This window comes from Salmo salar, chromosome ssa02 (assembly GCF_905237065.1).
Source record: "Salmo salar chromosome ssa02, Ssal_v3.1, whole genome shotgun sequence".
Lineage (NCBI taxonomy): Eukaryota > Metazoa > Chordata > Actinopteri > Salmoniformes > Salmonidae > Salmo > Salmo salar.
In genome coordinates this window covers 11,217,545-11,231,806 of record NC_059443.1, presented here as the reverse complement: position 1 = coordinate 11,231,806, position 14,262 = coordinate 11,217,545, and the positions used below count along the sequence as shown (strand labels likewise).

The 14,262-nt window shown below is 42.0% G+C and overlaps 1 protein-coding gene and 1 pseudogene across 8 annotated transcripts in view; one reads left to right on the top strand and one right to left on the bottom strand.

The window, feature by feature from the left end:
* LOC106593477 (protein 4.1) overlaps nucleotides 1-1,949 on the top strand; it is a 32,905-nt gene extending 30,956 nt beyond the window's left edge. For all 8 annotated transcript variants that reach the window (XM_045697575.1, XM_045697577.1, XM_045697578.1 and 5 more), the window contains one exon: nucleotides 121-1,949. In XM_045697575.1, coding sequence (XP_045553531.1) covers nucleotides 121-150 — 30 coding nt within the window. In that variant the 3' untranslated portion in view covers nucleotides 151-1,949. The remainder of the gene's footprint in view (nucleotides 1-120) is intronic.
* Nucleotides 1,950-2,343: 394 nt separating this feature from the next.
* Nucleotides 2,344-5,901, bottom strand: LOC123733405 (casein kinase II subunit beta-like; annotated as a pseudogene).
* Nucleotides 5,902-14,262: the final 8,361 nt, after the last annotated feature.

Here is a 14,262-nt window from a genome sequence, read left to right as displayed (position 1 = left end):
TGACAGCTCCTTCTACACACACCAAGGCCTGGTCAAGCACAATGCTTCTCTGTGACACATTTTTGTCATAAGGTGTACAACCAGCTAGGTGGAGGTTAACTGAAGCTGTGTCTCCTGCAGGGAAGCGACGGTGGAGCAACAGCAATGTGATTCAGCTGAGCACAGTCAGGGAGCAGCCCTATGGATCTGATGCTCAAGACACCAAAGGACTAACCTCCCTGTCCCAGAGCCACCCCCACCTCCTCAACCCACACTGACATTGTGTCCTGACTGGTCCCCTCCAGAACCACCGTGGTTGCATCTCCAAATGGCACTACTTTTGACCAGAGACCTGGTTAAAAGTAGTGCACTATAAAGGGAATATGGTGCCATTTGGGATGCACCCTGGTGTGTCCCTGCCCAGTGGGATATGAACAGGCCAGGGAGAAAGCCTATTGTGTCCTCTCTTTCCATACTGCTGTTCTGACTGTATGGTGGCTTCATGTTGGTCTATTCCACTCAAACCTCATATTTCGCCCAAATTACTATTTTTTTGTTTTATTGTAGTAGGAAAGATGAACCTTTTCAGTTCTAAGAGCATTTAGGTCATTTGCTTTTAAATGTTTATTTACAACATATTTTTCTGTCGTTTGTATTGCTACTACTGTATCATTGAGTTTAAGTGTGGACTCAGCGATATGACGGAGATGCAGAAAGTAAACAGCGTAGTGGGTCAATTTCAGCAAAACAACTAAGAGCGTTGAAGTGAGAGGCTCAACTTCTCCGCTGTTTTGGTGCCATGGTTCCAACGCTGTGAAAAGAGTGAAGCGAACCCGTGCACATGCGCAGATACTGTGTGAGAGCAAAGTCTTGCATCTCGCTCATCTCAACATCTGCAGGTGCTGGTCGAGGCAACGGCATTTTACTGAGTCTCCCTTTAACATGCTCATTTTGATAGAAATGCACTGTTTTCAACTGAGCTTTAAGTAATAACATTATCAGACTTTTTCAATCAGATTAAGATGCTGGACAGAAACTAGATGTATTTTTGGAAAGGGATAACTCCTTTGAGTTTGTTTACATTTATAATTGAGGAATATTATTTTTTTATTGAATATTCAAATTGAAATTACATACCTCACTTAAAAGTATTGAACAAAGATATTGCATACTCAAACAACCATGCCTGTTTTGGATTTGTTCTCTGCTCAGGTAAAATATCTCTTTCTTAACCAGCCAAGTTAACACGCGTAATACTACTAGGTCAGGCCACGATGACCCTCGTTAGAAACTTTGACGTGATGACAACTGTTTTAAAATGTTTACTCTATTTTATAGCATTACTGCTTTTATAGTATTTGTACAAAATTAGGTTTTTAAGTTATTGAAGTTCATATCCTACTCATTGGTAGCTTCTCATATCAATATTGTTTTTTTTTTTTACACCTTGAATTTGGGAGTGCCCCCATGTTTCCCAGTACGTATTCAGCGTTGTTTTTCTTCTTTTAACGCACCATTGACCTTTAGGACTGCCCCATGCAGTCTGATGTGAGAGCAATGGAAAGTCCCACCGTGTTTTGTCCCTTAAAATGATTTTAGATAGAAACGTGATTGATTTTCAAACCTGTTGTTGATTTGATGAAACAATGCTTTAGTCTGTTTCTCAGGGTTTATGTCTTTATCAATACTGCAAGACAAAACCCCTCTGTATATGATTGTATGAAGAATGTTCAGTCTTAATGTACATTCTAGCCCTGCAGATGGGTCCAAATGATACTCAGCTCTTAAACACAGTAGTACATGTGCAAGATGTATTTATCACTATCAAAAGGCAGCTGTCCCAGTATATGTGGCTTTTCTTTCATATAGGGGCACATATTTTGTCCATGTTCTACCATCATTTCTTTGTAGACTGTTTCATGTGATTCTTTTTAAAACACGAGTCTGTTTGCAGGCTTTTAGACACAGAAGTCGCATTCATAATCATCTAGTTTGTAAATCTTTCTTACCACTTGTTTAGAGTAGATTTCTCCTACCACTTGCTGTACCCTTTCCTTTTGTAGATCCAAAGATACGTGTATGAGAACCCTTTTAGAGAATGACAATAGCAGACCTTTCTTCCCCTCTGAAGAAGTTTGTGAAGGTGGCACAAACTATTAGCTAGAAAGATCTTGAGGGCATGAACTAGAATCTCAGCGGAACCCTTCGTTTTTAGATTTGTAATCATATTGTTGCTTTTGTGACATTCCTGTCTTAAATTTAAATAAACTTAATTAAAACCTGAATTAATTATCAAGTGGTGTGTAGTGTCTGAGCATGATTTCAGTCACAAGAACATTTTTTAATAAAAGGTGACCAATAGAATTGTAAGAAATACAATTTTATTAAAAATTCTTAATTCCTGCATTCAGAATTCAGAAAATCAATAATAGCATCACCACTGGAATTGTAGACTGAAAGAAAACCTTTCATGTAAAATGTAGTACCATAATGTAAACTGGTTGTAGCTGTAGGTTATCAACATGAAATAGCCATCCACCTGTGTGTTCAATACCACTTAATATTGTAACAGATCAATGCAAGAGAAACCATGCATCTCAGTGTCCAGTCAAGAGACAACTCTGCTCTGTCATGGACATGTTTACAACTAATGATGGCTTTAGTGGCCGTGACAGTGAGTGTTCCAGCACAAAGAAAACCCATGTTGCCCTTCACCCCGAGAAGAACATATCTTATACATCTAATAAACTCTGTCTTCAATTCAATTAGTGCAGCAGCCATTCTCTAGGGAATCTATAATACATATCAAACTGGTTGTTCATTGGATTCTCAGCCAATCTGGATATAAATAATCATTTAAGATTGTTGTATATCACCCTTTTCACACTGCCAAGTTACGTGTCCACCCTCGGTAATGGAACCATGCAGGAAAGGAAACCATGAAGAGAATGTATCTGAGCCAGCCCACGGTGCAGGTCAGCATGATAGTGTGAAAACAGGTATTAGGATGCGCTCACACAGGCTGACCAATCACATTAGCTCTTTTGACAATAAGTGGGCAAAAAACAAAACGTGCACCTGGGGGGGGGCTCAGGACCGAGTTTGGAAAACCCTGCCTTAGCGAGCCAAACTGAAAATAGGTTTGAAAGATTGGGTCCTGTCAAGGAAAGGGGAAGAGTTGCAAGATTGTAGTCAGTAGGGTTGTGATTGGCTCTCTGTGCTTGCTTTAGCCTATCACCAAAAAGCATCCTGTATAACAGACAGATGATGGCCTGGTCCGGATGTCGACATAAGCGCATCCATCTACATCAGGGATGGTCAACTCCAGTCCTTCTGGGGGCCTGATTGGTGTCATATCCAATAATGAACTGATCATGATCATCAGTTTAGAATACAATGTGTTTAATCAGCTGTGTTCGCTAGGAATGGGGGAATAGTGTGACACCACTGCAACCCCAATGACTGGAGGTTCCCATCCCTGATCTACATGTATGTATTGTATCTGTCATAATGTGTTTTAACAAGCCTTTATTGAGCTACATAATCCACTGCTTTCATTCCAACCAAGTCAAAATGTCTCTTTCCCGGCCGGGTGTGTAAGTTCTAGCGAATAGCCTTCACAGGACTCTTGAAGCTGGAGGCAGCCTGGAGTTGGAGTTGATAAGCCATGGGGGTGGATCTTGAAGCCATATAGCCTGAGAAAAAACAACTAAATATTACAACACAGTAACAGTGTGGATAGTAGAAGGCTGCCATTATGCTAACATGTCTCAATCTTCTTACTGAGGGGAAAAATGTCATCTTCAAATCAAGCAAGTGGTTTTTGTTACAGTTCCCAGCTGAACACGAATTATGTAATAACACTATCAAATCATATGTATTCAAATGGGGAAAACAGAGCATCTTGATGAATTTGCAAAAGATAATTATAGAAATAAACCTTGGCACAAACTGGTTGGCAGGTCGTTTTGGCCGGTACTCAGGGTGCACCATAAACAGCATGTGGGGGAAGCCTGTCCCGAAGTAGGCCCCGTCCGTGTGGTGGGTGCCGGGAGGACTTGGGGGTGTACACATCCATGCACTTTGGACAATACAGCTTCACCATGGCCTCACCTGGGATGTCTGACAGACCTATGGGAGAGGAGAGATCAACATTATGTAACACAGCTGAGGGCACACAAGTCTATTCTCGGTGTCAGCTGCCAATTCAATACTGATGAAATATATTTACTGTGCAAGCAAGAGTCATCTTTTAGATTCCCTCAGACCTGTGTGAAATACTGCTGACCATCTGTGATATAGTTCAAAGGTGACTGGAGAGAAATGGTTCAATTCCATGAAAAGAGGTATGTTCTGTAACTGAACAGGAGTATGAACACATTAAAGTCAAACTCACCAATAGGAAGCATGGGTTGATTCTCACAGTACACTCTTGGGCACAGCCAAAGTCCCCTTGTTGGTACTTATCCAGCTGCAAACCAAAAACTATTTCAGTGTGAAACGTGGTCACACAGCTAGTCCAAGAAAGGCACACTAAATAAACAGACAGGTAGAATTTAGAACAGGGGTCTCCAACCTTTCTAGCATGAGCTACTTAAAAAAATAAAAATTAAACATGTCACAGCTACATTTTTTATTTTATAACTTTCAAATAGTTGTTTTGTCAATATACCTGGTAAAATGATGGTTAATAGACAACTAAGTGGGCCCCATAAAATTATATTTCAAATTTTCCTCAATTCTCTTTGAACTGTTATATTTCTCTGGTTTGGGATTTATTTTGTTATTTGCTCAATATTACAATTCTTCATAGAGAAAGAAGGAAAATGCGATGTTCTGAGTCCATGTCAAACCTTAAAATCACATGAGAAGACCATTTGAGGTCTGAAAAAAAGTGTAATTTACCCTTTAATTCCACATCTCGCAAGAGAGGAGTGTCCAGTCTAGCGATGTTGCTGCTGTTACCTACTGCTGCAGCACGTCTGACAGAGTTGCAAAACAAATCGGCACCTCATTGATACAAATAATCATCATGATAGTTCTGTCAGATGAGCCTACTTTACAATTTGCATTTAATTGAGAAGGTTTTTCCAGTCTACCCAAAAGACTCGGTTATAATTAGTTATACGCTAACTGGCTACATATGGACTCAGACAAATGAGCGCCCTAAACAGGGGCAATATTGCTGGAAATGAAATTGGCAGATTATGTTACGTTTGGCTTTTTAAGCCAATAGTGGCTAACTAGGTTGGACAATGTCAATGTGGCTTTGATTGGATAGTAGCCAGGAGCTTTGCATTTATGACAGTTTGCCAGGAACACATGAAAAAAAAATGCATGTAATTTCAGAATTGATTGGCGAGCTACTGGTAGCTCACAGTCTACCTGTTGGAGACCCTGATATAGAGATTATCCAGACTCCCAGAACAATATATACAGCTCTAAGGTTTCACTACTCTGAGCAATGCCTCTGTTGGTGAGGATGTAGCGTGCATGGATCAGCCCGTACAGCATCTCTGCTGCCTGCTCTATCAGGTCACTCTGGTTGGGGTTGTCCTCCAGCTCCTCATCTGACAGACAGACATGACAGTGAGGCTTTCAGATCAACAATAATACACAAGGTACACAGAAGCCTATAGAGACATGGTGCATGAATAGAGCACTGGGAGGCAGCATTATTGTGTCTGCAGGTCTTTCCTTTCTTTATACACACATACGTGAGGCTTTCAGATCAACACAAGGTAGACTTCAGCCTATGGATGCACTGAGTCAAAGTATGTTAGTCGCAGTACTGTGTCCTTGGGTCTTTGAAAGGCACTTGTAAATACAAACAGAACTGATAAATTAGCCTATGGAAGTGTCAGTGTGAGTCATTTTTAGGCGGTGTAGTGATGAGCTCACCTCATCCAGGTCGAGGATCATGTCGAGGGCCTGGTGTGAGGCACCTGCTCATTGAGCCCTGTCAGGTTAAACTTGTCCTGAATGTAGTCCTCATCAACCTGGTAAAGTGGAATGGATCAACATGGTTAGTAGCTTTCAGCTGCCAAACACTGTCTACTACTCTTTATGAATAGGCCACAGTTGGTCAATTGCATAACAGGTTAGGGATTACTTCAGTATTGGCAATTAAGACAAGCAGAAGAGTTAAAGGTAGAATTAAGCAATGTAGCCTAAAAGGTGCATGCACTGTGTTGGAATATCTGAAGCTACCGTCAGGCTACTAACAAGCTTATGTCCAGTTACATACTATGGCATCATACAAAACCACCCCAACGACTTTAAACACTGTATTTTGGTCCTCTTTCAACATGGAATTCTCCGTCTGTGTTCAGGGTATATATTTGGCTGGTAGCTGTAACAGTTCATTCTGTATTTCAAAACAACTAGCTTCACAAACAGTTGGCTAAGTCAGAGCAATATTATTTCCCCTGTCTGTCCTTCTCATTCTGTGATGTTCTGACATTAACTAGCTATCTACTCACCTCACAGAAGAACTCATTCCCCCTCAGGCCACAGAACCAGGGAGATCCAGGACACCTCCTCCGAGCTGCTCATCCTCTGAACAAGTGGGGGGTGATGGTGCAACGACATGCAAAAAATGACATGTATTCCAGAATTTCCATTGATGCACTAGGAATATAAAGCTGAAGCGGCCAAGCATTTCGCTACAACATCTGCTAACCATGTGTATGTGATCAATAAAATGTGATTTTAGCTAGTGGTGTATTCCATTCTGGTCCAGGGACCTGGAAGTATGTGTACACTGCAGGCTTTATTTCTGCCCCAGATATGCTAGCTAGCTAGCTAATCTGATCAAATCATCAAGCCCAGAGGTGTTAGTACTGGCTAGAACAAAAACCTATTGTTATTCGTCAAATTATGCATAAAGAACTCTAGTTAGCTAACGTTAGCTACATAGAAAACGCTAAAGCTGCTAACCCCGTGTTTGCTAGCTAGTTACGTTAGTTTAATAACGTTAGCTAGGTAACGGACATTTTCCACACGCATGAAATCCATACTCATTTGAAACTAAACAATTAATTTAGTAGTGTAAAACCAAATGTGTTGTGTCAGACACGTTTACTCACCCTCTTATGTTCGCTAGATATATCTACCGGTAGCTACTAATGCTAACTAGCTAGCACCTTAGCTAACTGCTGTAACAAGAATATTACTTCCGGTGGAATCTTCGGCTTCTCCGACCTGTGTTGATGAACAGTTTGCTGGTCCAGTCAACCGCGGGTATTATGTGCGATGGGTCGTTCGCGAACGAGTCAGCTCTAAGAGTATGTTGCATTACCGCCAACCTTACTAGACTGGAATACAACTAACTCCCTTATACTTTGCTTTAAAAAAAAATACCCTACCATCTAACACTTTTTCTCACAAAAAAATATACAAATCTAAATAACACCACCCCACTCCACTATTTAATCCCTACCTCGTGCCAACAACCTGAAAGGATGGGACATCACCACTTAACACACCCTGTAATTCTTCTGATGTCAAGTCTCGCACACCCAAATACCTCCTCTGCAGCTGCCACCCCAACCTCAATTTTCTGTGACTTACATTCCATCCCTGCAGTACAGTTGATAACCATTGCTATGAATGCTAGAAATCCAATCTTACTGAAACATATATCACTTGTTGGCCTATCCTCTGTACTGGTACAGATCTAAGCACAACCTCTACTCCTCTCGGGATCCCTCTTGACCCATCTTCCTCTACTTCTTCACTGCCTCAGCATATGACAAGTTCTGCACTACTCTAACCCTGGAAACCTCAACCTGCCTCTCTCGCAGAGGACATTTCGGATCCCCAGCCACATGAGCACCCCTACACCAACACATACTATTACTTTCCACCAATGGTACAACATTCCTTTGTCTCATGCCCTTCTGCACACTTTCACACCAGGAACCTCCCTCGACCACACTGCTGCCACGTGCCCATAAGCTTGAACCTGTAACGACGCAATGTATTCGGTATAAAAGTGCTTGTGCAGGATAAACTTATATATCAACATTACTTTGTCGGGCAAATGCTCAATATCAAAACTGCAAGAACAGACAATGACTCTTCTGTTTCACCACTCTTGCCAGTTGTATGCATCGCACCAAACGACGGCATCCACAAACACTTGGGAATCTTACCTTTCAGTTGGTCAACTTTTAAAAATACTGCTACCCCCAGTAATCACTCCTTTCTAGCTGGCGCCCTATTCTTGAGAGCGAAAAGGATTCACATTTCTTGTCCCCATTCGTTTAACGCCGAGTGCCTTCATGCCTCGACCAGCAGAAACACAAACAATTATCACAAGACTACTGTACTTCTGGTTAAATCAAATTTTATTTGTCACATAAACACGGTTAGCGGCAGATGTTAATGCAAGTGTAGCGAAATGCTTGTGTTTCTAGTTCCGACAATGCAGTAATATCCAACGAGTAACCTAACCTAACGAATTAGGTTACCCTTACCGATTCCACAGTACCCAACTCTGTTTTCACCCACCCCTGAAACCACAAATGGATCAGCCAAAAGGCAACGGTCCACTTTTTTCCCAAAAACGCCACTGCTACTGTATCAGACTCATCAATATCTTGACTCTCAGTACAGGCCTCGGGGTTCGAGAACTTCACCACACCTACCACCCTCTGATACTTTGACCTCATTCACATTGTTGAGGTTGAACTGGTTATTTGGGTGCATAACTTATATGCTGCTCAAAATAAAGGGAACACTAAAATAACATCCTAGATCTGAATGAAATGAAATAATCTTAGTAAATACTTTTTCTTTACATAGTTGAATATGCTGACAACAAAAATACACAAAAATAATCGGGGAAAACCAATTTATCAACCGGAGGTCTGGATTTGGAGTCACACTCAAAATTAAAGTGGAAAAACACACTACAGGCTGATCCAACTTTGATGTAATGTCCTTAAAAACAGTCAAAATAGGCTCAATGGTGTGTGTTGCCTCCGCGTGCCTGTGACCTCCTACAGCGCCTGGGCATGCTCCTGATGAGGTGGTGGATGGTCTCCTGAGGGATCTCCTCCCAGACCTGGACTAAAGCATCCGCCAACTCCTGGACAGTCTGTATGGTGCAGTGGCGTTAGTGGATGGAGAACATGATAAAGCCAACTCCAATTGGATTCAGGTCTGGGGAGCAGGCGGGCCAGTCCATAGCATCAATGCCCTTCCTCTTGGGAACTGCTGACACTCCAGCCACATGAGGTCTAGCATTGTCTTGCATTAGGAGGAGCCAGGGCCAACCGCACCAGCATATGGTCTCACAAGGGGTCTGAGGATCTCATCTCGGTACCTAATGGCATTCAGGCCACCTCTGGCGAGCACATGGGAGGGCTGTGCGGCCCCCAAAGGAAATGCCACCTGCCATGACTGACCCACCACCAAACCCGGTCATTGCTGGAGGATGTTGTTGCAGGCAGCAGAACGACTACTCCACCCGAGCGTCTCCAGACTCTGTCCCGTCTGTCACATGTGCTCAGAGTGAACCTGCTTCATCTGTGAAAGAGCACAGGGGCGCCAGTGGCGAATTTTGCCAATCTTGGTGTTCTCTGGCAAATTCCAAGCGTCCTGCCGCAGGTGTTGGAGGCTGTAAGCACAACCCCCACCTATGGACAATCGAGCCCCTCATGCCACCCTCATTGATGGAGTCTGTTTCTCACCGTGAGATTGAGGAACAAACGCTTTGTGCCTGCCTGAGGTCATTTTGCAGGAGCTCTGGCAGTGCTTCTCCTGCTCCTCCTTGCGCGGAGGTGTGATCCTGCTGTAGGTTGTTGCCTCCTCACGGCCTCCTCCGTCTCCTGATGCTGCTGGCCTGTCTCCTGAAGTGGCGCCTCCATGCTCTGGACACTACGTTGAGCCAGACACAGCAACCTTCTTGCCGTGGCCTTCTGCAGGCTGGTGTGCCATCCTGAATGAGCTGCACTACCTGAGCCACTTGGTGTGGGTTGTAGACTCCTTCTCATGCTACCACTAGAGTGAAAGCACCGCCAGCATTCAAAAGTGAACAAAACATCAGCCAGGAAGCATAAGAACTGAGAAGTGGTCTGTGGTCACCACCTGCCGAACCACTCTTTTATTGGGGTGTCTTGCTAAGCTGCCTATAATTTCCACCTGTTGTCTATTCCATTTGCACAACAGCATGTGAGGTATTGTCAATCAGTGTTGCTTCCTAAGTGGACAGTTTGATTTCACAGAAGTGTGATTGACTTGGAGTTACGTTGTGTTGTTTAAGTGTTCCCTTTATTTTTTTGAGCGGTGTATATTATAGGGAAGCTATGCTAAATGCATTAACTCTGGGTAAATCGGCTGGCTTGAAGACAAGAAGAACTTCAACCGGCAACAGGAAGTGCGTCACCCGCTGGGACCTGCCTGCACACCCGGTGACGATGCAGGAGGGCAGATTTAAACCACTGCTCCTCCTCCCTCTGACAGGCCAGCATTGGCGGGAACTATCTCTGTCAGAGTATAAAAAGCCGAGAACAATAGGATGTGTTGTTCTCTTCTCTGTTCTGCCCTGCAGTGATAAAACAAGCGAAACCATTATATATCACGAACCACACATATACCACACCGTGTTTTGCATTAATTAAAGTACAAATAAATCAGAAGTTACTAGGTGCTGACTATTTTTGTTCTGATACCAGAAACGAACTGTCGCAACTTCAACAACATCCATTTCTCCTTCTGTCTTCAAGCTCAACTCCACTTACACTTTCTACCATTCTTCTTCAACAAAGCATCTACATTTTTTTCACAATTTTTTACTAACCAAACTCAAGCTCACCATCTTCCCACGGAAATCCGGGGCAGAGGGGACCACGACCCCCATCCTGGGGAAAAATATGGTTTGTACCCCCAATATATCCACTGAAACATAACTACAGTGCCTTGCGGTATTGGCCCCCTTGAACTTTTCGACCTTTTTGCCACATTTCAGGCTTCAAACATAAAGATATAAAACTGTAATTTTTGTGAAGAATCAACAACAAATTGGGACACAATCATGAAGTGGAACAAGAATTTATTGGAATATTTCAAACTTTTTAACAAATAAAAAACTGAAAAATTGGGGCGTGCAAGTGGGTCCCTCTCCTTGTTCGGCGGCGTTCGTGATCGGCGTCGCAACCCCGTCTAGCCATCATGATCCACTTTCCATTTTCCATTTGTTTTTGTCTTTGTTTTAAACACCTGGTTCAAATTCACCCCAATTGCTTGACCATTGTTTAACCCTCTGTTCTCCCATGGGTTTTGGTGGGTGATTGTGTCTATTGGGTTCGTTGTTGTGTGTTAGTTTGTTGTATTTGTATTTATTGATTCCTTGCGTCAAATTACATTCCTTACTCACCATCTCTCCTGTCCTGTCAGCTCCTCCACACAGCTACACACAGGCCGATTACAATTCCTCCACCGTATTCAAGTATACATCCAGTATTATCCCCTTATGATAATACTGCACTTCTCTGACATATATGTTGTTCTTGCTTGCTTTCTCAAGGGACATGTTTTAACCGGCTGTCACAGTCTCCGTACAATCAGCATAGACACCTCAGGATATAAGCGCTCACAGTGAGTCCACTTATAATGCAGCTACTTCGTCTTGATGTTCTTCTTTATCCAAAAGCTACCGCAACACTTTTCAATTTCAAACAAAAGCGCTCTCAGGGTCCATTCACCACCTGCCTACTCTACTCTCGCGCTCCCCTCCGACAGGAATGTACCAAGGACAAGCAGTGATGGCAATGAATCCAGCTTAGGAGAGACATGAGCATCTGCGTCATTATATACAAGATCTCCCACAATAAAAAAAAAAGGACAAATGCTGATAAAATTATTGTCAAACAGATCCACTTCAAATCAAAATTTTCAGGTCATTAGTCTTCTATCAAAGTCGAGAGTTCGATTATTTTTATTTTGTACCGTCCCGGAGTCTCAAAACATATTTGTGGCCGTGTTCGGAAACCATCAAAACCATGATGTAACATTGGTCAATTGTGACTGACCACGATCCACAAATAATAATGAGTGGGTTATTAATGTTGCAAGGTGATTTGTAGATCAGTCGATCGGGAGATTGCCCGGCTGCAATGTATCGAAAAAAGCCCTGTGAGGGTAGTGATGTTAACATAAATATTGGTGGGAAGGCTTTTCTTCCAATTTCTTCCAATGGATGCCAACAAAGCCACTATACAACAACACTAAACAATACACAAATTGCACTACCTAACAGTATCTTGGCTGGTGCCCTAAACTGGTGGGGCCTACATAAAGCTGTCCAAACACAGAGCCCCAACAACAGTACAACACCTTACCACAGCTTACCTGACTATCAGCTGGAGCCTTGTCTGGCAGTGAAACAGTTCATTCAGCCTCATTTACTATAAAAAACATAGCTGATATGGCTGACTTTCTTCCAAACAAATGTGGTTTCTACTGACAATTGGAGAAGTACAAGAACTATGGCATAAGGGGATGACAAGTTAGACAAGTTTATCGTAATTTTGATTAAGACAATGGCGAGCTAGGACAAAATTTCAAGCGATTTGTTCAGCACTTTTTAAGAAATCGATGTACATTGTCAAAATTCAGAACATGTGAGTCACGGGGTGCTTACGGTGTTCTTCCTGTACACCAAGTTAGAACCTAGAATAAAGTGGGCATATAAGCAGACAACGAAAGCTCTTACAATATTCAATGATTACATTTCTCTAAAACAGGCTATAGGCTGGGTGCCTCACAAAGTCAGAACAAATAAGTCAGCACTTCATTGACAGCATGGCCAATGTTGAACATTTAATATTTTAAAAACTAGGAAAAGAGACCATTAATCTTAGACTTGGCATCACATAGCCACTCCACTGAGCTGTGAGCTATTAATTGTTTTACAATTCTTCTGATTATACTTCAGTTCTTCCAAAACACTCCCATTTGTTGAACTTTAGATTCACAACTTGGTATGCTTTCAATGTTTATGTCCGAGAGTACTGATCGTTTTATCGATTTATCTTCTTTAACTTCTCTTCAGCAGGCAGGATTAAAGAGGATTTAGCGCTTGTTTGTTGTAGAAGCAGTTTGAAGCAGTGACGTGACTGGGATTTTGAAAGTATGATGTTGACAGTCAGTAGAGATTTACTGTAGTTACTTAGCATTGATTTGATCTCATTTTTATCTCATCTGGCCTTGACGCTTCCGGTTCGGCACTTCTAAGCTATCTATTAAACGCTTTCAAGGAAACGAATTTCAGGCTCTACCACCACAGCGATGGCGGTGTCATGAAATGACAGAACACGAGGCAATCAAACAAGCTCAACAATCTTTCTTTAAAACGCCCCACCTACCACCAAAGCCTTTGGGACTGACAAACTTATGGCCATTTGGGCTGCCCAAGAAAACATAAAAAGAGACCATGTTTGTAATAAACAATAACTCAATGATATATATATATATTTTACATTGGCGCAAACTGTTGGTGACATTTATTTAATGCCAAAATAACAACACCAAACCGAACCATTTAATTTTTTGGTGCAAAATGTGGGCTGACCAAAACAGGTGGACCACATACCACTGATTGAAGAAACTAATTAGCCACTTGGGACTTTTTATAGACAGGTGTGCCTTTTCCAAATCGCCAATCAATTTTAATTTTTACAGGTGGACTCAAATCAAGTTGCTTAGAAACATCTCAGGACAGATCTTCGAAATAGGATACACTAGATCTCAATTGTAGATCAATATATAAATAATATATTTTCTGTTTGTATTTTATTTTATAAATTTGCTAAGAATTAGGAAGCCTGTTTTAGTTTTGTCATTATGGGAATTGTTATGATGGATTGGCAGGAAACAAAACAATTTTATAGTTAGAATAAGGCTGTAACACTGCTCCAAAATGTAAAAAAAGATCAAAGGGTCCTGAATGCTTTCTGGATGCACTGTATATTCTGAATAGGGAATGTACTGCCAAATACTCACCTTTAACCCTAGCAACGTTTGTTTACATAACTTTAAATCATCACTAGCAGGCGCTCTTATCGGGCGACTTACAAATTGAATACGCATTCACCTTATAATATCCGGTGCGGAACATACTTTACAATAGTACATCTAAATCTTTTAAGGGTTGAAGGATTACTTTATCTACTCCAGGTATTCCTTACAGGAGAGGTGGGGTTTCAGGTGTCTACTCCGGAAGGTGGTGATTGACTCCAGCTGTCCTGGCGTAATGGGGAGCTTGTTCCAGCAATG